At 33.6% G+C, this 23,184-nt stretch overlaps 1 protein-coding gene across 1 annotated transcript in view; it reads right to left on the bottom strand.

Annotated features, from left to right (window-relative positions):
* Positions 1 to 2,075: 2,075 nt before the first annotated feature.
* dhx58 (DEXH (Asp-Glu-X-His) box polypeptide 58) overlaps positions 2,076 to 23,184 on the bottom strand; it is a 23,773-nt gene continuing 2,664 nt past the window's right edge. The window contains exons 2-12 of the mRNA XM_056453256.1: positions 22,425 to 22,598; positions 20,416 to 20,620; positions 19,851 to 20,041; positions 16,753 to 16,866; positions 16,534 to 16,666; positions 16,261 to 16,446; positions 12,790 to 13,037; positions 10,639 to 10,950; positions 8,688 to 8,878; positions 4,555 to 4,648; positions 2,076 to 4,298 (exon numbers count right to left, since the gene is read on the bottom strand). Coding sequence (XP_056309231.1) covers positions 4,107 to 4,298; positions 4,555 to 4,648; positions 8,688 to 8,878; positions 10,639 to 10,950; positions 12,790 to 13,037; positions 16,261 to 16,446; positions 16,534 to 16,666; positions 16,753 to 16,866; positions 19,851 to 20,041; positions 20,416 to 20,620; positions 22,425 to 22,598 — 2,040 coding nt within the window. The 3' untranslated portion in view covers positions 2,076 to 4,106. The remainder of the gene's footprint in view (positions 4,299 to 4,554; positions 4,649 to 8,687; positions 8,879 to 10,638; positions 10,951 to 12,789; positions 13,038 to 16,260; positions 16,447 to 16,533; positions 16,667 to 16,752; positions 16,867 to 19,850; positions 20,042 to 20,415; positions 20,621 to 22,424; positions 22,599 to 23,184) is intronic.

The following is a 23,184-nucleotide window of genomic DNA, read 5'->3' as shown; positions in this document are numbered from 1 at the left end:
TGCTCAAACCTATCATCTTTTACCCCCTAGTAAATTCAGTTTTATAAAATGCGGCACCCTTTCCACTGGGAAAAAAAATGTTGAACAATTTATTTGGGCTGATTTAGAAAAAGAAAATGAAATTCAGTAACGTTCCTCTTAATCTGTTTGTTTAAATTCAGCCCAAATAAATTGTTTGCAACCACTTACCTTTACATTTTTTTTGTAAATCCAATGAATCATTTAAGTCATTTTCCATGATTTAGCAGCTACCATGTTTTTAGCATGTTTTAGAGAGCATAAATAGGCAGAATATCATATTCAGTAGAATTTTAACCAAGCAATCCACGCTGTTGTTCACTACAGAGTATCACCAATATAGCCACCTACCGTATAATAACTAATGAAATCTTGTTACAAGTGCAAACCCTCTACAATAACTCCAAGGGTCCGTTTTTCATATGTCGTTTAAATGATCTAAGATGATTTGGCAGATCCTGGATCTTTTAATCTTGATAACTGATCTCTGGCTAATTTGGTTCTTCTAACAAGTTCGCAAATCAGATTAAAATGTCTGGATAAACTGATCTGAGATCACTGTGTGATCTGTGTGAGAAGGACAAATCTATGAAAGTGAACACCCACGTATGCTCTACACAGAATTCAAAAATAAAAGGCAGATTGAAATTAAAAGTATCTGTTCATCTGCTTTTCCTGTCTGACAGAATTCTAGCTTTGACTTTAAAAGTCCTTGCTACAGAGTGTGTAAATGAGCAGAATGTGTTTGTGATTTATTCTGCAGGCTCTATGTGTGTGTTTTAAATGTGTGCTGTGGGCATTGCAGAGCCACTGATCCATGCAAAACCACACTGGCACAACACTACCCTTTATGTCAACCCCAGGCCTATTGCTCTGGCCCTCTTTTGCTTTCATTACATTTAATATTACACGAAGACACAACATTTGGTCAAAGTTTGTTTGTCTTCTAATTTGCAGGTGCTAATTATTTGAAATACAATGAATAAAATAACATGGCAATCACACATGTTTATTCCACCAGAAAATAACATGAAATACTACAGTAATTTACTAGTGTTTTTTAACCATACTATAGTAAAGTGTATTATAATATAGTATATATATTATAGCAAACTTTGTTAATGTATGCTACATCATATTGTAGCTTTAAACTTTGTGAACTGATCAGATGTAATGTATACTGTAGTATACTTAAGATTTTACTACAGTAAACTGTCAACATTTGGTCAAAGTTTGTTCGACTTCTAATTTGCTGATGCTAATTGTTATAAAAACAATGATTAAACAATTATATCAACCATTATTGTATACTTTATATCAAACTTTCAAAATTCAAAAGTTTTTGAAAACGTACAGTATTGGCTAAATATATTTACTATATTTGCTTTAATACCATAGCAACTATAAAATTACCACATATATTAATAAAGTATTTTACTATAGCATTTACAATAAATATTCAAGTATTTTGACATGTTAAATTGGTCAGAATAATCAATGTTTTCATTTGTAAATATTGATTTCCGAGATCTGAAGTTACAGCATTGTTAATGCGTTGTCTAAATAATAATATTATAAACAAAACAAGTTTTTATGCACTAAATCCTCTAAACGATATTTTTTATTAGCAATTTGGAAACAATATCAGCAGTCCTTTACAAAATGAAACAAATGCTCGAAATTTGTGATCAGTCATGAGATATTTATATGCTTAAGTTTGATATAATGTAGAATTTATGCTCTAATGTTTCTAAACTGATGGCTGTAAGATTTAAGCTTTTTCTTTAATCAAATGAACAACAACTGACCTCAGTGACATCCAGTTGGTTTTGAACTCGTGTGCGGACATAAACACGTCTCATAATGAAGGTAAAACTGTAGATTATTGACTTTAACAAAGACAAGGCTTGTCTCTCGGTACATGTACCAAAGCCAAACATCTTGAACAGCGTTCAAATGATTCCAACCCACAGGTGCAAATGATAACTAATCGACTATTAACACGGAAGGAAATAAAGACTGAGTAGCGCCATCTTGCGGCAGACTCAAAACATTTATCAAAACATATCAACGTCTTTTACTTCACACTCGAAGTATACACTTATTTAACGATTACAAAGACACAAACACATCACATAAAACACTTAGCCGTTTTATTAAATACTCTAAAACGTTAATATAGATGTTACAAGCAGAACCACATGTGGTATTTTTATGTAGCAGTGTAAAAATGCTTTACAGGGCAAACGTTACACTTTTTTTTCTTACCCTGAGAAACAGCATAAACAAACCTGAACCCAGTCAGCAAATTAAGGCTCGCAGATCCTGAAGTGCGTTCACATTTCTCCTCATTTGCGAGTCACTTAGGATAAAAGCATCTGTTAAATGAATATATGTAAATGTTCCAACAATCTAAAAGCACTGTCGGTGGAGATCAGAGTTTGGTTATTATTATTAGCTCGGAGTGCATTTACAGACATATTATTGCACAATATCGTCAAACAACAACTAAAAATCAGACAGAAGCACAGTTCTGATCCCAAAGATGGACAGTATATATAATCAAAGGTAACACACAAATATATTTGACACACAGTACAGTAGTCCTATACACACATTTTTTTTCAAGTGAAGACAATGTAGGCTTAAGGCTTCCATTTTGTAAGGTTAATTATTATTTTTTATGACCTTTACACTACCCCTAAATAAAATCATCAAAAATGTGCAAAACACTAGAACAAATACAACGAAAATATCTTGAGGCGATTTAGAAGATTAACTATCATTACTTATCATTGATGACTAGTTATTCATTCATTTTCTTTTCGGCTTAGTCCTTTATTAATCAGGGGTCACCACAATGGAATGAACCGCCTTATCCAGCATTGTGGGGGAAACCGGAGCACCAGAGGAAACCCACGCCAACACGGGGAGAACATGCTCCACACAGAAATGCCAACTGGCCCAGCCGGGGCTCGAACCAGTGACCTTCTTGCTGTGAGGTGATCGTGCTACCCACTAGACCACCGTGATGCCCTTGATGACTAGTTAATAAGCTTATAAATCGGCCAAACAGTTTTTTTTTTTTTTTTAAATATTGTTTATGCTCTATTTAATCTTCAGTGATGGCTGTTACCCTTAAGAATTTTATTTAAAAAATGAATAATTAAAATATACAGACACATAGAGAAAAAAATATTAAGCATTAAGTTCATATTTTGATGCGTACATACATTTTTTTTGTACATAAGATTTAATATCGATTCGATTGTTGTTTTTAGCATAATTTGAAACATATGTATCATTACCACAACCAATGTTTATGTGTGTTATTTATTTAATATAATTTTTTGTTTGTTTTTCAATGCCTGTGCAGAATCTCCAAATTATTTTATTTCGTGTTTGTCACATCTTTTATTCAAAACATGTCAAAGTATATATAAGAGATAAGAGATAAACTTTCAGTTTAGCATTTTCTTATTCCCCCAACATTCGTGTAATTTATTCAATTATTTAACTGCCCGCACTATTAATTACTTATATATTTATTTATCCAGAAATTTGTGGATTTTATATACATTTATTTATATATTTATTGTTTTATTTATGCAGGAATTTATGTATTTAGTTACTCATTTATTAATATATTTGCATATTTATTCATTTATTATTTTTTGCAGGTTTCATCCTCCATGACTGTTAATAATCCGGAAAAAAAAAGTCAAAGAGAATTAGCTTTTTTTTAAACAAAGTTGGGTGTTGCAGTAGTATTTTTTATGGCTTATTTTGAAAATCATGTTCGAAAAAGTGGTAAATGTTAAGTAAAAAGTTGTAAATGAATGTAGACAAATGCTCCAGACTTCATTTCTAATATCAGAAAGAAAAAAGTAAAAAATTTCATGTTTGAACATTTTAAAACCAGGTTTTCATAACAATACTAGAATTTCAACCCATTATGTTTTGAATAAAACCATCTATCCACTTCTACTAAGGTCACCAACATGCATGAAGACCCAAGATGGAGCATTAGCATAATCAGTATACATCATTTCATATTTCAGTAAAATCAGTGGCATGGAGTTGTTGTATCAGTCAGACAAGTCCAGGTCAGGGAAACGGTTGCTCATGTACTCAATAAAGTCAAATTCTGTCACCTGAAACTCAACATCCTTCCACTTCTTGTAAGGCTTTGTTTCTTTAGGGGTGTTAAAGGAGAAGCTCTTTATTTTAAGACAGGGGAGAATTGCCACTTTCTTGAATTTAATCTCGAATCCCCAGTCCTGAGAAAGAGAGGGAATAGGTCAGTATTTTTAAGGACTTCCATTCATTCATTCATTCATTCATTCATTCATTTTCCTTCAGCTTAGTCCCGTATTAATCCAGGATCACCACCGCACAATGAACCATTAACTATTCCAACATATGTTTTACGCAACGGATGCTTACTCAGTATTGAGACATTTTATGGTCTTCTGCTACTTTAATAATATACTGTAATATTTGATCTATTCTGTATTTAGTTCGCAGAGTTTGTACCTCTTCACAGTGTCTGCAGCTGATAATCCGTCCAGGCTCCCAGTCTTCAAAGGTCCTCTCCATATTCACTTGGCCACCAACTTTATAGTAATTTCTATGAAATACAAAAACATGATCGTTTTATGTCCTCTGGAGCATTATGGAGCTAATAATATGCCAAAACAATCAGAATTTGAATTGTTTCAATTTGAATTATTGACAATTGTAGTTTAATAAATCAGAATTTTTATATGCCGTTCGTAGTTTGACTTTTCGATGATCATCTACTCTTCCCTGTTGATCACCCCTGACCTCTCTGCTGAATCTGAATTTCACAATCTGAATTTCTGGTTTTGAATTTTAGAATATTGAAATTGATGTTCTGAATTTCTTCATCTTGAACATTTCAAACTGTATTTTTACAAACTGGATATCTGCAGTCTATGATTTCAGAACACAGAAAATCTGAAGTTTGAAAGTACATCTATAAAAAAAATTCACCCTTGAAAAATTCAGTTGTCTTACATTTCAGATGTTCAATATTCAAGTTACGAAATTCAAATTCAAATTAAGAAATTCAAATTCAAGTTAAGAAATTCAGATTCAAAACAATTTTTAACAGCATACACAAATTCAGATTTATTAAATTACCATTGTCAATAAATAAAATTACACAATTCAAATTCAGATTGTTTTGACATATTATAAGCTCCATAGAGCATGGAACTAATGACTTATTTGTATCTCATATGCTACATTTTAATATTAGAAGACATTATTTTGAATGTTCATTACACATATAGTTGAAGTCAAAATAATTGGCCCTCCTGTACATTTTTTATTCTTTTTTTCAAAATTTTTCCCAAGTTCTGTTTTCAACACATTTTTAGACATAATAGTTTTAATAACTTATATAATAACTCATTTATTTTATCTTTGTCATGATGACAGTACACAATATTTTACTAGTTATTTTGCAAGATACTAGAGTATTCAGGTTAAAGTGCAATTTAAAGACTTAAATAAGTTAATTAGGTTAAATAGGTAAGTAAATAGGGCAAGTCATTGGCTAACAGTGGTTTTCTCTGTGAAATGTTAAGGGGGCTAATACTATTCACCTTAAAAATATTTAAAAACTTTAAACACAGCATTTTTTTCCCAGTCAATCTAAAATTAATAAGACTTCATCAAATATTTGAAAGAATGAAAATGCCATTCACAACTACAACCACTTTTTTGTGTAGAAAATGACAACTTTTATACAGAGAATGCACTAAATTGATCAAAAGTAACAGTAAACATTGCAATAACTTAATCTGTTGCTATAATAATCTTAATGAACCATTTTCATTAACACCAGTTCAGCAAATATAGATTTGAATGTCAATTGGTAGAGCTTGGCAAATATACTGAATGTGTAAAATATAATATATGTACAGAATCAGAATCAGTTTTATTGCCAATCGTGCTTCACACATACATGGAATTTGTTTTGGCTACAGAAGCTAAGTATATATATTATATATAAGTTAATATATATCAAGTATATATTATATATATTTGAGCAACATGTTGAATTTGAATTATATAAGTAACTGTATTTTACTGTAAATTTAACTTATGCATTAAACAACCTTGTTTGTTTTTAGGTTGTACCGTCAGTCATGCGATTTTAAACCTTTTTTTGCACATAATGTGTAGCGCAGCCTATGTGGTTACATTTGTTATTTTTGTTTTCATATCTTTTAACATAAACAGTTTCATTGGACAATATTTGGCACAATATTTAAAAAAGTAAAAGTAAAACACGGATTTCTTTATCCAAATGGTAAAGTAGAAAATCTCTCTCTATATATTTACAGTTGAAGTCAGAATTATTAGCCCCCCTTTGATTTTTTTTTTCTCTTTTTAAAATATTTCCCAAATTATGTTTAACAGAGTAAGGAAATTTTGACAGTATGTCTGATAATATTTTTTCTTCTGGAAAAAGTCTTATTTGTTTTATTTCAGCTAGAATAAAAGCAGTTTTAAATTTTTTTTAAATCCATTTTAAGGTTTCAATATTATTAGCCCCTTTAATCTATTTTATTTCGATAGTCTACAGAAAATGATTATTTTTTAATTATACAATAACTTTCCTAATTACCCTAACCTGCCTAGTTAAACTAATTAACCTAGAGAAGCCTTTAAATGTCACTTTAAGTTGAATAGAAGTGTCTTGAAAAATATCTAGTCAAATATTATTTACTTTCATCATGACAAAGATAAAATAAATCAGTTATTAGAAGTTATTGAGTTATTCAAACTATTATGTTTAAAAATGTGTTGAAAAAAATCTTCTCTCCGGTTAACAGAAATTGGAGAACAAAATAAACAGGGGGTTAATAGTTCAGGGGGGCTAATAATTCTGACTTCAACTGTATGTACTATAATATAGTATTTTTGCATCTGAAGGAAAAACAATTGAGAAAACAATATTAGTTTTGGTAAAAACATGCACTCGCTTTTCATATTAATTGAAATATATGTAAATGGCACATAAACTATTATAATAATAATATTATTGAGAACATTACATATTCTAATTTAAAACATAAAATTGCTTACAAAAGTGAACACATATTCTAATATCATAAATAAATCATATAAATAAATAATGAGGCTATTTATTAAGAAATGAAATTTAATACTTATAATGAAATAAAAAAATCCTGCTTCAATAATATTAATAATAATGATGATTATTATTATTATTAAGTAGGATATTGTTTATTTATTTTTTATTTTTGGAAAAGTCTACTTTTACAATTTGACACATGTAAACCACTGCAGAAATGTTCCAACCAACAGGCCCATGTCATATACAGTACAGATACTTAATAAATAACCTGCTATACATTAAAAGCATTAACGTATGCTATGTTTTTTGTGTTCACAAGCTTTGGAGACATAACATAAATTCTGCTTTTAAATAATAGTTCACCTATAGCTTTCATTATGAGCCATGTCTGTGTTCAAAATGGCAAAAATGTTTTTAAAGAGCACTGCGAAGAGAGCGCAATCATCAATAGGAGGATCGCTAAAACTGAACTGTAAAAATACTTTCAAAGCAAATTACACCTAAGAGAGAGGACTTTAATGTTTTTTTTTTAATTATTCCTAGTTTAACTGTTGGAATGCTCTAAAGAAATAGGGCATAGGGGGGATAACTGGGAATAGAACACAGTCAGAAACTATGTTTCTAACTACAGCTTCAGAAGTGTAGTTGCAAGCATACAAGTTTGCGACACAGTTTGCAAATGTTCATTGGAACGATGGATTTGGGAAACGCCAAATCATTGAACTATGTTTGTAACAACGGAACTTGCGACCTTAGCTGGCTAACAATGGTTTTCGGAAATGCACCCCTGATTAGGAAGTTGAAACTGAAGCTTGGCTTTTATTTTAGAAATAAAAAGAAACTTGTAGAAGCTACTTTTTATCTGTGCTTGATTATGGTGATACATTATTCATGCATGCAGTATCTTCTATTCTAACAAGACTTGATTCTGTATATCATGCTTCACTACGTTTAATTACAAATGCAAAAACCTGTACTCATCATTGCATTTTATATGAGATTGTGGGCTGGAGATTAGTTCTGGGAATAACAGCTACGCTCTTCCAAGTGTTTGCTTTTTAATATACCTTGAATTTATACTGAGCTGGAAAAAACAGCATTTTCTTATTATGCACGTAGGGCATGGAATGATTTGCAAAAGCCTTAAAACTAAATAAAATGGTGTCTTTCTGTGAATTTAAAGGCATTACAAAGAGAGTGGTATTGGAAGCATGTGATTGTTTTTGTTGAGAGGACTGATGAAATGTTGTTATGTGGTGTTTTTGGTGTATTTTAAACTTCTTTTACTGTATGGCTGTTACCTTGGCCAGGTCTCTCTTGTCAAAGAGATTTTAAATCTCAATGAGACTTCCTGGTTAAATAATGGTAAAATAAAAAATAAATAAACAAACCCTGTATTTTGCAAATAAGCCACTAGAAATTAAATGACATTTTATCGTTTTACCGATTTATATGAAATTTCATTACACCTACACAATTGTCAGGATTAGTACAAGTCTATTAGGTGTGTTTAATGTACTGAGCACTAACTCACTTAAACTCAGTGTTAATGTTGACATGGTGCGAGTTCTCGATCTTCCTGATATCTCCTCCGCTGCAGACGGAAGTGAAGCAGCTTCTGCACTGAAGCTGAACCTGACCTGGAGTGTAGCGCTGCTTTTTCGCATCCCTCTTCCTTTCAGCCTCCATCCGAATCACCACAGCGGTTTTCTGGAGCTCAAACACCTGAATGAGAGCACAAAGACATAACTACTTTTTAACTATTTTGTTTCATTATTTTTTGCATAAATGCATTAGTTTAAAGGACAATTCTCACTATTAACCAGTGGCTTATTATCTGCATATTATTAAGATATTAGCTGTTTATTAGTACTTATAAAGTACATTTTCTGCATGCTCTTATTCTACACCTCTAATCTTAACTAATATCTAAACCCAATTACGACCTTACTAACCATTAATAAGCAGCAAATTAGGAATTTATTGGGGCAAAAGTCACAGTTTATGGATTGTTAATAGCAAGAATTGTACCTTAAAATGAAGTGTGAGCCTAATTGTGATACTTTAACAAGGTCATGACATGTTTTTTTTGTTTTGTTATTATGGTAACCCTTTATAGAATTTAAATAAGTGTGTTGCTGGGGGTTATTACAAGACTTTTGAAGTTCAAAAGTGGGTGGCGCGGTGGGTAACGCTGTTACCTCACAGCAAGAATGTTGCTTGTTCGAGCCTCGGCTGGGTCATCTGGCGTTTCTGTGTGGAGTTCCCCTCATGTTCGCATGGGTTTCCTCCGGGTGCTCCGGTTTCCCCCACAGTCCAAATACATGCACTATAGGTGAATGGGGTAAGCTAAATTGGCCATAGTGTATGTGTGTGAATGAGAGTGTGTGGGTGTTTCGCAGTGATGGGTTGCAGCTGAAAGGGCATCCGCTGAATAAAACTGAATAAGTTGGCGGTTCATTACGCTGTGGGGACCCCAGATTAATAAAGGGACTAAGCCGAAAACTAAATGAATGATTATGCTGATAATATTTATAACAATACATCTGATATTAATTTAAAACCTTTAAATTCTGGCTTCAACTCTCTATGTAGGTTTGTTTTAAGATGTCCGTATAGAACCCATCTTTGCATATTATACAAATCTCTTGGTTTTCTTCAACCTAAGTTCAGTAGACAATGTGATTGGGTATTTGTTTCTTTTTAAATGTGTTTATTTTAGTTTCTCTTCTAATTTAAAGCAGTTTTTTTGTTCCATTTACCTCTTCATTCTCTTCGACATATGCAACAGAATAATTTTTTTGTTTAAAGGATTACAACAGAAAGTGGCCGAAGGTCCTTTCAATACAAAGCTCCTTTTTACTGGAATAATCTTCCTTCTTCTTTTAGATCAATTCAGTCACTTAGTCTTTTCAGGACTAATTTATCTTCTTTTTTGGAAACAACTTGTAAATGTTTTTAATATTAGTTCCAATTTAAATGTTTCTATTTACTTGTATATCAAATTGTTTGTACTTTTGATTATATGTTTTTGTTTGCTTAGGCTTTAGACTGTGGGAAGTGTTTCAGTTTTCAGTGTGCTGCTTGTTTGAGTGTTTTGTTTAGCTGTATATTTGTTATGATGTGTTGTACTCTGTTTGATTTATGTACTTCTTAGGGACCCCCTCGAAAATGAGATGGTTCATCTCAAGGGGCTATCCCATTGAATAAAATCAAACCAATCGCTTTATAAGTTTCTCTTTTCTGTTAAACACAAGGATATTTGAAAGTATGCTAGAAACTGGTAACCACTGACGTCCATTGTAGGAAAAACAAATACTATGGAAGTCAATGGCTTCCAACACTTTTCAAAAATAACTTCTTTGCTTCAAGTGAAGGGTGAGTAGATGATGACAGAATTGGGAGTTTTAGGTGAACTATCCCTTTAAGTTTTTCTATTCTATGATAAGCACAGTCAGATTTAATAGTAACATTTACACACAAACCTTGTGTCTAAAGTCCACAGGACTCATGCGCTGTACTTCATCAATAGCTCTTGCGGTGAGATCTTCTAGATACTCGTTGACAAGTTCTTTGCGCACTTCCCGTCCACCTACGTCAGCCACCACAGAGTAGACACTGTTGGAAGCTCGAGCTCGTCCGCTGGCCTGCTGCTGAGCGATTTCATTGGTCAACAGCCCGTAACGCACAACCAAGTTGCATTCAGGAATGTCCAGTCCTTCCTCGGCCACACTGGTGGAGATGAGGAGGTTGAGGTATCCTTGTCTAAAATGACTGATGACGCTCTTCTGTTCGGTCTAATAGCAATTAGAAAAAGCAGACACAAACAGGAAGGAGGAAACAAGTTATGACCAAATTCAGAATGTTTATCCCTCCTATTGACCTTCACGTGTGCTCGCTTTTGAGATTCTTTTACAACTTAACCAGACTTTAGAACTTAGAAGATTAACTATTGACGAGGAATAATAAATAGCAGGAAATGGTCAAACTACTTAACAAGTGTTCATGACTATACATAAAAAGTGGAAAAAGATAATAAGAAAACATTAGTTTGTAACATCAAGCAGCATAACAAGCTGTTTTTAACGTCTAAAATCAATGGAAGTGAATGAGACTGGAAGTCACCCACTCGAATGTGAAGAATTAGGGTCCTTTCTTGAACAAAACATGAAACAGAAATGCTTTAGTGCATCCTGTATGTTTTTAAAGCAAAATGTAAGGCTTCTATAGACTAAATAAAAATAAAAAATGCTGTAGATGTATTTTTAAAGGTTTTATTCATTTGATTATTTGACATTATTTAATAACAACAAATAGATAATATTAGGCTGAGCGTTTCTCATTTTCTGGTACTTTGACTGGTTTAGGCTGTGGACACAAATACATTTATATTATTCACATATTCTATGCACCGATCAGTTCACATTAGTGATATTAATGAATTTTATGTAATTAAGGGCCAATATTCACCAACTTAAATTGATTCCACGGCATTTTTTCAGCATGTTTAACAAACTTATTACTTTTTTATGTCTAATCTCAAAAATCTAACTAAATTTAAAGATAAAAAATGTGTATATATATATATAATTTCTTTTGACAACCAACTGTCCTTATCAACAAAATACATATTTACAGTGCTTTGTTTCAAGTGGCATTTATTCTATTACAGCATTTAAAATAATGATTTTTCACTCAAAATTTAAACATGACACAATTAAATTTTTTTGGAAAAACTATCATAAAACTGTAAGCAGGTGGCTTCAGTAAGTTATTCAGTAACAATTTTATCATACAATTATATTATCATTAATAATTTATACATAATAAACTATATATAATAATTTATTCATTATATTCTTACATATTTATATATGTATATATATATATGTGTGTATATATATATGTGTGAATATATATATATATATATATATATATATATATATATATATATATATATATGCTATATGCTATTCTTTTATGCTGCCTTTCAATTGGAATAAAATAATTACAAAAATCAATGCTAATTAGACCAAATTCTGTAAAATGCAAGAGATTGTTGGTAAAAAACACTGTTTTTATGAAACTTTTTTAGAAAAAGTTTTTACAGTCTAATGTAAAAAAAAAATCCAAAATACAAGTGTTTATTTTTTCTCTTTATCAATCTGTGTCTGTTAATTTAAATTAAAATACATTCTTTTAAAATACATTTTGTTTTCTCAAAATGACCATTGAGCCACAAATCTCTGCTTCGGTGCCACTTAATGTATATAGATTACAGCAAACTTCACATTAGGTATTTAAACTTGTTCATTTATAATTTAGCCTTTTAATATGTAAAAAAAACAACAACAAAAAAACAAGTATTTTGAAAGTGACTTCAGGTAATGTTCATACTTTTATGCTAGAAATGAATGCAAATTAGCTCACATTTCATTAAATAATGCTTTATTTTCATATTTAAACATAACCTTTTAGAAAATTTGTAATACAAAAAATGTTTGCAATTTGTTATTCTTGTTTTTAACCTAATTCACCTGCAGTGTCTTGTCTTAAGCCTTTTTAAGTACCTGGGGGTCCTGAGCATTTTTATATCATATACAGCATTTCTGACATGTTGTTTTGCCAGGCAGTACCTGTGTCATGTTGTTAGCGCCAGTACCGGCTCCCGTCAGAATGCCAGCAGTGATGTTGACCCTCTGCAGCTCAGGGTTTGACTTCACCCAGTCATTCAGACAATGTGTGCCCCTGCGCGTCTTTGAGAAGATGATTCCGCGAGAATTAGTGTCTTGGAACTCTTCTAGCAATCTGCTCTGCAGTTGAGCCAGTTTGGGGTTTTCATATCGGGGATCCGATGCCAGATGTTTTAGCTCCAGACTGTTCTCTGAGTAAAAACAGAAAAGCAGATATATTAGCTTTGCGATCATTAGTGTGACTTATATTTTACCAGCTCATTGCTTATAATGCAAATGACATAACAAATGTTTGGTGTGAGCACAGATCACATGTAAAGAGATAGTTCACTCATAACGTTTTCTCAATATATGTACAATTTAGCAAAAAACTAAATTAAAAGTGATAATATAAATTATCTGTGTTGTTGTTTCCTGAGTTACAATTCTCTGCAAACTAATAGTAATCAGCAGTGAGTCTAGTTCCACTCTTTTGGTACTATACTGTTTCTTACAAAAGGGTAAAAAAAAAAAGTGGTATGGTACAAAAAGTGGTGTGGTTTGCTTATTTCATATCTTTGACAAGGGAAACAGAAATAAATGCTTACTGTACTGAACTGTACTGCTCAGTGGAAACAGGCCAAAGGTATGCATTAGTTAACTTTAACAAACACCATTAAATTAAATTAAACGAATGAAAGATAATAATCAGTAATACATGTTAACAATCAGTTATTTCAGCATGACATACCATAACCAGCTGTTAGAAATTACACAACGGTATAAATGAACAATGGATATGGAAATGTAGGTCTATCTAATCATTATTGGCAAGTGATTTCTGATCATTATTAGCAAGAGAGAGTCAAATTATTCAAGTTCTTTAAAACGAAAAAGAAGACTCAAATGGATTCTTAATGAAACTGATTCCAAATTTTCCATCCATCTATTCATTTTTCATCAACCACTTATCTGGAGTCAGCCAGGGGGGCAGCAGTCTTAGAATAGAGCTACAGACCTCCCTCTCCCCAGACAGTTGCTACATCTCCAGCAAATGCAAGGGTGCTTCCAGGCAAGTCAGGAGTCATAATCCTTCCAGTGTTTCCTGGGTTTTCCCCATGACCTTCTGCTGGTGGGATGGCCCGAAACAGCCTGGAAGTCCATGACACATCCGAAACGGATGCCCAAACCACCTTAATTGTTTCCACATTCCTCTCAATGTGGATGGAAGCTTGTATTCGAGATCTTGTTCTTTCGATCATGAGCCAAAGCTCATGACCATAGGTGAAAGTTGGAATGTAGATTGACTGGTAAATGAAGAGCTTCACCTTTCGGCTCAGCTCCTTCTTCACCACAACTTTTGTACCATTCGCTCTGTCAATCTCAAGTTCCATCAATCCCTCACTCGCAAACAAGACCCCAAAATACTTGAGCTCCTCCACCAGAGGCAAGATCTCTTTTCCAACCTGGAGAAGCCAAGCCATCCATTTCTGGTCAAGCACCATGGCCTCGGACTTGAAGGTGCTGATTTTCATCCCCACCATGTCACTCTCGACTACAAACCATTCCAGCGCATTCTGAAGGTCCAGGCCCAATGAAGTCAACAGGACAACAACATCTGCAAATAGCAGAGGTGAAATCCTGTAGCCCCTGAACCAGACCCCCTCCAGCCTCAGGCTGCACCTTAAAATTCTGTCCATAAAAATAATGAACAGAACTGGTGACAAAGGGCAGCCCTGCTGGAGTCCAACATGCACCGGGAACAAGTCTGACTTACTGTCGAGAATGTGAACCAAACTCCTGCTCTGCTCATATAGAGACCAGACAGCCCTAAACAGAGCATCTCGAACCCAATACTCCCAGAGCACACCCCACAGAAGGCCACGAGGGATAGGGTTTAACACCATCTCCTGGTCCACAAAGCACATGTGGACTTGTTGGGCAAACTCCCACCAACCCTCGAGTACCCTTCTGGAGGTATAGAGCTGGTTCAGTGATCCACGGCCCAGATGAAACCTGCATTGCACCTCTTTAATCCAAGTTTCTACTAACGGCCAGATTATCCTCTCCAGTACCCTGGCATAGACTTTTCTGGAGAGGCTGAGAAGTGTGATCCCCCTGTAGTTTGAACACACCCTCTGGTCCCCCTTCTTAAAAAGGGGCACCACCACTCCAGTTGCCCAGTCCAAAGGCACTGTCCCCGACCTCTTCCATACGATGTTGTAGAGGTTTGTCAAACAAGACAAACCCACAACATCCAGAGGCTTGAGGTACTCAGGGCAGATCTCATCCACCCCCGCTACCTTGCCACTGTGGAGATTGAAGACCTCAGTGACTTTAGATTGGGTGATGGACGAGTCCACCCTTGAGTCCTCCACCTCTGCTTCCTCAATGGAAGGCGTGGGATTGAGGAGATCCACAAAATATTCCTTCCACCATCTGACAACATCCACAGTCGAGGTAAACAGCTCCACACCAACACTATCAAAAGTGTTGGTGAAGATCTGCTTCCTCTTCTTGATGTGAGGGACAGTTTTCCAGGATTTATTTGTGGCTAACCGATAGTTTGAAATAGCTTGTGGATAGATAGATAGATAGATAGATAGACAAACAGACAGAAAGAGGAAAACAGTTTAAGAAAACAAAGAGTCGACCACAGATTAGCACCCTGCTAACAGTGTTTTGGCATGTCGATAGCATGTTTAGCACATGGATAGCAATACTAAAATGTCTATAGCACAATTGTTTTTTAAATAATTTACAGTTATTATGTTGCTAGCGTAAATTAGCCTGTTGCTTAGTTGCCTGTTGAATTAGAACATGAATTAATTCTTCCTTTACTTATTATTAAAAAATACAAGTTTTCCAGACATAAATTTAAAAGGATCACCTAAGTTCATGCAAAATCATTTACTTATTCTTCAGTTTTTCAAAACCTATTTGAGTTTCTTTCTTCTTTTGAACATAAAATAAAATGTTTTGACAAATCCTGGTAGCTGGCATCCGCTGGCTTCCATACTAAATGTTCGTTTTCATTTTTAGGTGAACTACTAATTAACTATTTAGCACAGAGAATTTGAATATGGTTGTTAATGAATAGAATGCTACATTTTATTCTTTCTGACAACCAAATACTTGACTTTGACAAGCTTATAATCATGAGTGTGAAGTGGGAATTATCTGATAGCACATCAAGGCCGCATTACTTTGCTATAATAAATGAATAAGCAGCGATTATATTTCTACTACGGATAGTATGTTGTATAATTATATTAATAAATAAGAAAAGTATAAATATAATTTCAGTACACTGGTATTTCAGGCTAACCTAAAAAATAAAAGTCCTTCAGGTGTGTAGGATGAGTGCATGAATAATTTTTTTGGATGGTAAATGGTCACTTCAAGAAAATAATCAGCACAGTAAAGCATACAAACCAACGAAAAGTCCTTGTAGAAAGAGATCTGTTCCATCCAGTAACTTGCTGCTTCTTGAATTGTAAAACTCCTCCAGCACTCTGAACGCATCCACCATGCGAATGGTGTCATTAATGAGAAGGGCATCGTTGTATTTGCGTAGATGCAAAGCGCACTGAGCGATCAGTCTGTTCTTTGCTTTTACACCTAGTACACAAAACACACTATCAAACCCAGTAAACTTTGCATGGATTTGTGAATGTAAAATTCAAAGTACTGAAAATGTCCTCCAACCTGCTTTCTCCAGTTCCACCACATCAGCCTCATATTCCTGGGTGCCAAGTTCTCGCAGACTGCGACTCACCGTTGCTGGCATAAACTCATGAATCATTATCATCATTGACTTCAAGTGGTCGCCAAATGGATCCTATTGCACACAAATAAATATACTCAAACATTGGTCTTAGATGATCAAGCAGCAGGTCTGGAATTTGCATGGCAGACAGACAGTACTTTATCTCTTCTTTCGACAATGTCATATTCCTTTTTGGGTTTTGGCACAAAACTCTGCAGCATCGGCGTGTAGTTCTTTGTGGACACAATTTTTGAATCCAGATTGGCACAGATCTGAAAATGAGAGAAAGAGTTTGATAATTCATGGTACAACATAAATTAGTTTTCAAATGACTTAATTTTAAACGTGTTTCACCACCAGTTTGTTATTATGAAAAAATGAGTTATGTTTTCAGGTATTAAATTGACTGTCTTTGATGGTGTGCCTCAGGGTTCAGTTTAAGGCCGTTAACTTTTCTTTTATATCTATATACATATGTATTAGGGATGCAAGATATACCGGCGGCCATATAGTTATCGGCCGATAAACGGTATTTTTAATGTTATCGTGATGATTCGATATCAAAATTAGGCCGATATCTTTAAGCCGATTGATTACAGAATTGTACAGAACTGCTTGCCTCACACATGTGTGGGTCGAATTTGTTGTGGACTTGTCCAGTGCACTATAACGTAGCTTTCCTCGCATTGTTTATTCCTTCAAAGTCCATCCTTTCTTCGTGTGGTGTTGCTGTGCGTTAATAACCCAGTAAGTAACTATATTTCTTATCATTGTAGATATGTTTGATAGAGTGTGATTGTATATTTTGGTTTAAATTGTTTCAGGAAAAATATTACATCTGTAAACACCACAGCAGCGATGCACACGTGCTAAACAACTCGTTGGGTTGGTTGTAAGCAAATATGATTATTTCTTCTTTTAAACGCATTGTTTGCCATGTGTCGTTAATGTAAGATTGTATTCAGTTTGATCTGAATTTGATTTGAGCATATTTTTACTGATTATAACGAGTGCACATGATGAATATTACCACCCACACACATAGTGACTAGTAAGCCGTCAGACCCTTCACAGCAGCAGGGGAGATGTGTGCCAGTCACTGAATCCAGCATATGGGTTCTCAACCCTCCGCCACATTCTGGGCCCTATCATACACCTGGCGCAATAACGTGCAAGATGTGTTTTAACGACGTGTTGCTATCTTAAAACAAATGCAACCTTAATTTTCCCGTTTAAATAGCAAATCCATTTGCGCCATTTTGTGGACTCATGGGTGTTTCGGTGTGTTAAAGTGCATTGTTGGCGCGTTGCTATTTTGAGGAACTAAAATAGACTGTGCAATAGACCAGCTGAGAGCAGGTCTAAAGTCCAGTGCAGATGTAGTTGTGTACATCGCTTACACATTACTGAAAATCTTTACAAATGAAAAAGAATTAAAGGATTAAAACATTATTAAAATTATTACTTTCTACATAAATATAAAAACCAATGTCTTCATCTCGGGGGGCTTTTTTTGTTTATTCATGACAATTTACATTTGTATAATGTTATTATTATTATTAGTATTATTTATTATATGCATATTTATATTTGTTTTATTAACAGCAAACTTATATTTGCCCACCTGTCAGGTTTTGGACCATATGGGGCATAGCATGTGTATTTGGATATAACTCCAAATTACAGTTTTTTGACCACACTTCATTATTATTGTTCATTTATTCATTTGCTGGAAATTAGAACTGAATTTAGAAATAGTTTTGAAACAAATCTTTGCACTTAAATTAAATTAATTATGTAGGCTCATGGATGTCTGTGCGTACAACGCGTTTCCTTATCTACGAAAGAGAGAAAGTGAAAGTAAAGACCGATTGAAGGAGGCTCATTCTTTATCCTCACGCTGCAGATGGTTTGTTTAACTGTTTTCTCACATGTGAAGCTATTTAACTTGTTTGTTAATCAAATCCCATTTTGTTATTAATCCAATTATTTTTATACAACAGCCAAGTTGCATGTTAATTTGCTATGCAAACAAAAGGAAATAATTATTTTTTGGCATGGTGATTTATATAAAATCATGAATATATCTATATAATCATCTTGCACTATTGAAATTATAGCTTTTTTTGCTTCGAGTAGACTATTCAGTTCATATGATCAGTTTAAACTTTATGAAGATTTTAAAATAAACTGTTTACTGTAGGAAAATAAAACTTTTTGAAATATTTATAATTATCGGTTTTCAGTATGTTGGTTATCGGTTATGGTTATGTTGGTTATCGGTTATCGATATTGGCCAAAAATCTTTACATATATATAGGCTTAACTAGGTTAATTAGGTTAACTAGGCAGGTTAGTGTAATTGGGCAAGTTATTGTATAACGATGGTTTGTTCTGTAGACTATTGAAAAAAACTTTTGCTTATGGGGCTAATAATATTGAAAATTAAAAACTGCTTTTATCCTAGGTAAATAAAACATCATTTGGGAACTATTTAAAATATATATATATATATATATATATATATACATATACACACATACACACACAAACAAAAACACACAAAGACACACACACACACACAGACACAGGTACACAGACACAGACACACACACACACACACGCGCACACACACACACACACACACACACACACACACACACACACACACAGTTACAGTCAGAATTATTAGCCCCCCTTTACAGTGTGTCTGATAATATTTTTTCTTCTGGAGAAAGTCTTATTTGTTTTATTTCGGCTACAATAAAAGTAGTTTTTGATTTTTTTAAAAACCATTTTAAGGTTACCCTAACCTGCCTAGTTAACCTAGTTATATTATTTACTGTCATCATGGCAAAGATAAAAGAAATCAGTTATTATAAATACGTTATTAAAACTATTAAGTTTAGAATTGTGTTGAAAAAAAATCTTCTTTCTAAATCAGGGGGGTTAATAATTCTGACTTCAACTGTATGTATATATATATATATATATATATATATTTGTCGCAATATCCCAAAATACTTTTATTACAAAAATAATTACAAATACTAAGTAAAGATCATCTGTATATTATATACATACATACATATAAACGCATATATATATATATATATATACACAAGTATATATCCAGATTTTCAAATAGTTGTATCTCAGCCAAATTATGTCTTATCCTAACAAAGTATACATCAATGAAAAGCTTATTTCATATATTGTTTGGTGGTCCAGGGTTACATATGTACATTTAACACACCTGCAGGACATGTTCAACAGCTTTATCCAATGACTTGTTTCCTCCTGTACCAGGTGATGCTGTGAGGCCCAAAATCTGAGGCAGTCTGCCTTCTTTTCTTACTTTCTTCTCCATGTAACGCCACATAATCTTGTTATAGACACTCTCCTTATTGGTGTGATGACATTCATCTATGACCAGTAGGGTAAAGTCTGAATGGAAATAAATGGAGGCCATTGTTAAACCTGCATAATACTTAAAATGTACTCACATCCAAGTGGTTTCAAACCTCTAAGACATTATTTCTTTCTGTTGAACACACAAAAAATTATTTTGAAGAAGGTTGGAAACTGGTAGCCATTGACTTCCATAGTGAGAAAAAAAAAATACCATAAAATCAATGTCAACTGGTGTCCAACACTATTTTAAATATCATCTTTTGTTATCAACAGAAGAAAAAAACTTAAATAGACTAGAACAAGGTAAACATAGTTTTCATTTTTGGTTGAACAATGCATTTAATCCCAATAAAACATTCATCTGCATCATTTAAGGTGCCATATCTTCATGAAGAATCATCAGTTACCAGTGATCTCCACGTGCTTGTCCTCATCCATGTTGTTCAGAGCATTTTCCAGGATCTGAGCCGTGCAGATGACCAGGTCTGAGACTCTAACGAGACGCCCAAAGAAGTCTTTCTCACTGCTGTCACCACTAATTGCCTTTATCCTGTATTTGTGCCTTAGGTATTGGCCAAATTCTTTCATATAGTGCTGGTCTACCAGGTGCACCTAAAAACAATGGATATGAAAAAACTATATGTGACCATGGACCACAAAATCAGTCATAAAGGTCAATTTTTGGAGACTAAGATTTATACATTATCTGAAAGCTGAATAAATAAGCTTTACATTCATTTGAGTTTTTTTTTTAGGATAAAACAATGGGTTTCGTTCACTAACAATGCCTATGCACAACTGTGACTGTCATTTCAGAGCATACAGCTATGTTTCCTGAGAGAAATGGCTTTTATTAGGCTCAATCACAACAAATGCATTTTTTGTATTGAGAGGTGAGCAAAGCTTATTACTTCTGAAAAATATATTCACAGAAAATTTACTAAATGTCTTCAAGGCAAATAATCTTTACTTAATATTTGAATGACATTTTGCATAAAAGTAAAAATGTGTAATTTTGACAATCCAACTCGATTATTGTCGAAAATATACCCATGCAACTTAAGATTTTTGGTTTGGTTTTGTGGTCCAGTGCAGTGTTGGGAAAATTCAAAAAAGTAATTACTAATTACATCATTAAAAATGTATTTCAATTATTTTTCTAATTACTCCGTAAAAACAACTTAAAATTATATTTTACTAGATATTTTTCAAGACACTTCTATGCAGCTTAAAGTGACATTTAAAGGCTTAACTAGGTTAATTAGGTTAATTAGGCAGGACAGGGTAATTAGGCAAGTTATTGTATAATGATGGTTTGTTCTGTAGACTATCGAAAAAAAATATAGCTTAAAGGGGCTAATAATTTTGTCCTTAAAATGGCAAATTGTATGTATGTATGTATGTATGTATGTATGTATGTATGTATGTATGTATGTATATATATATATATATATATATATATATATATATATATATATATGTATATATATATATATATATATATATATATATATATATATATATATATATATATATATATATATATATATATATATATATATATATATATACATATATACATACAGTTGAAGTCAGAATTATTAGCCCCCCTTTGAATTTTTCTTTGTTTTTTAAATATTTCCCAAATTATGTTTAACAGAGCAAGGAAATTTTTACAGTCTGATAATATTTTTTCTTCTGGAAAAAGCTTTATTTTGGCTAGAATAAAAGTCGTTTTTAATAAAAAAAAAATAATTTTTAAATCAAAATTATTAGCCCCTTTAAGCTATATTTTTTCCAATTTTTTTTTTTAAATGTCACTTTAAGCTGTATAGAAATGTCTTGAACAATATCTAGTCAAATAATCTTTACTGTCATCATGGCAAAGATAAAATAAATGAGTTATTAAAAATGAGTTATTAAAACTATTATGTTTAGAAATGTGTTGCAAAAATCTCGCCGTTAAACAGAAATTGGGACAAAAATAAACAGGGGGGCTAATAATTCAGGGGGTTAAATAATTTTGATTATATATTCAATTACTCTGCTTCTATAAATATATAACTTCTCGTCATGAACTAATTTCTTAATTTCTCTTGTGCAATTGTCATGATAATTGATAAGGAATGCTCTTTAGGTGCAAAATAGAATTATTCTGCAAAACAGGACTGTTAAATTTAAGTTCAATATAAGGCCCATATAATCTAAGTAACTGTACCCTATATACTAAATTACCTTAATATGAATTATTAATATGAGTAATCCCTTACTTTTCAAGCAGAAAGTAATATAATTACAGTAACTAGTTACTTTGTACAGTATATAATTACTTTCAAAACTGGTCCAGGATCACATACGTAAACCTAAAAAATAATGGAAAGGAATTTCTTTTTAAATTATAGATCCAAGGTTATACCTTATTGACGAGCACTGCCACTTTGGCGTTGGCTTTAGTCTCCAGGTGTTTATCAGCGATGTAAACCGCAGCACGGGTTTTCCCTCCACCGGTGGGCAGCCAGATGATACTGTTCTCTCCTCTTAGAGCCGCCTGCACCACCTCTTCCTGATATGGCCTGAGATTGAGCTCCATCTAAATTCAAACAGGCCACAAAACAATAAACGCAATTACTAACATGTATAATAAAATAACACAATGGATTTGAAATGAAACAAACAACATGTGCTTTAATTGCAGACTGTCAGCTTTAATTTGAGGGTAAATCAGGTGAACACTGTAGGAATTACAAAAGTTTGCATATGTGCCTATGGCCATGAGCTTTAGGTCATAACCGAAAGAACAAGATCTCGATACAAGCGGCCGAAATGAGTTTCCTTCGAAGGGTAGCAGGGCGCCCTCTTATGGATAGGGTGAGGAGCTCTTACACCAGGGAGGAGCTCGAAGTAGAGCCACTGCTCCTCCACATCGAGAGAAGTCAGCTGAGGTGGCTCGGGCACTACCTAGGGAGGTGTTCCAGGCATGTCCCACCAGAAGGAGACATCGGGGAAGACCCAGGACACGCTGGAGGGACTATGTCTCTCGGCTGGCCTGGGAACGCCTCGGGATCCCCCCGGAGGAGCTGGAGGAAGTGTCTGGGGAGAGGGAAGTCTGGGGTTCTCTCCTAAGACTGCTGCCCCCGTGACCCGGAAAAGCGGCAGAAAATGAATAAATGAATGAA

This window comes from Danio aesculapii, chromosome 3, assembly GCF_903798145.1.
Source record: "Danio aesculapii chromosome 3, fDanAes4.1, whole genome shotgun sequence".
NCBI lineage: Eukaryota > Metazoa > Chordata > Actinopteri > Cypriniformes > Danionidae > Danio > Danio aesculapii.
The sequence above is the reverse complement of the archived record's forward strand: the minus strand, read 5'-3'. Positions and strand labels throughout refer to the sequence as shown.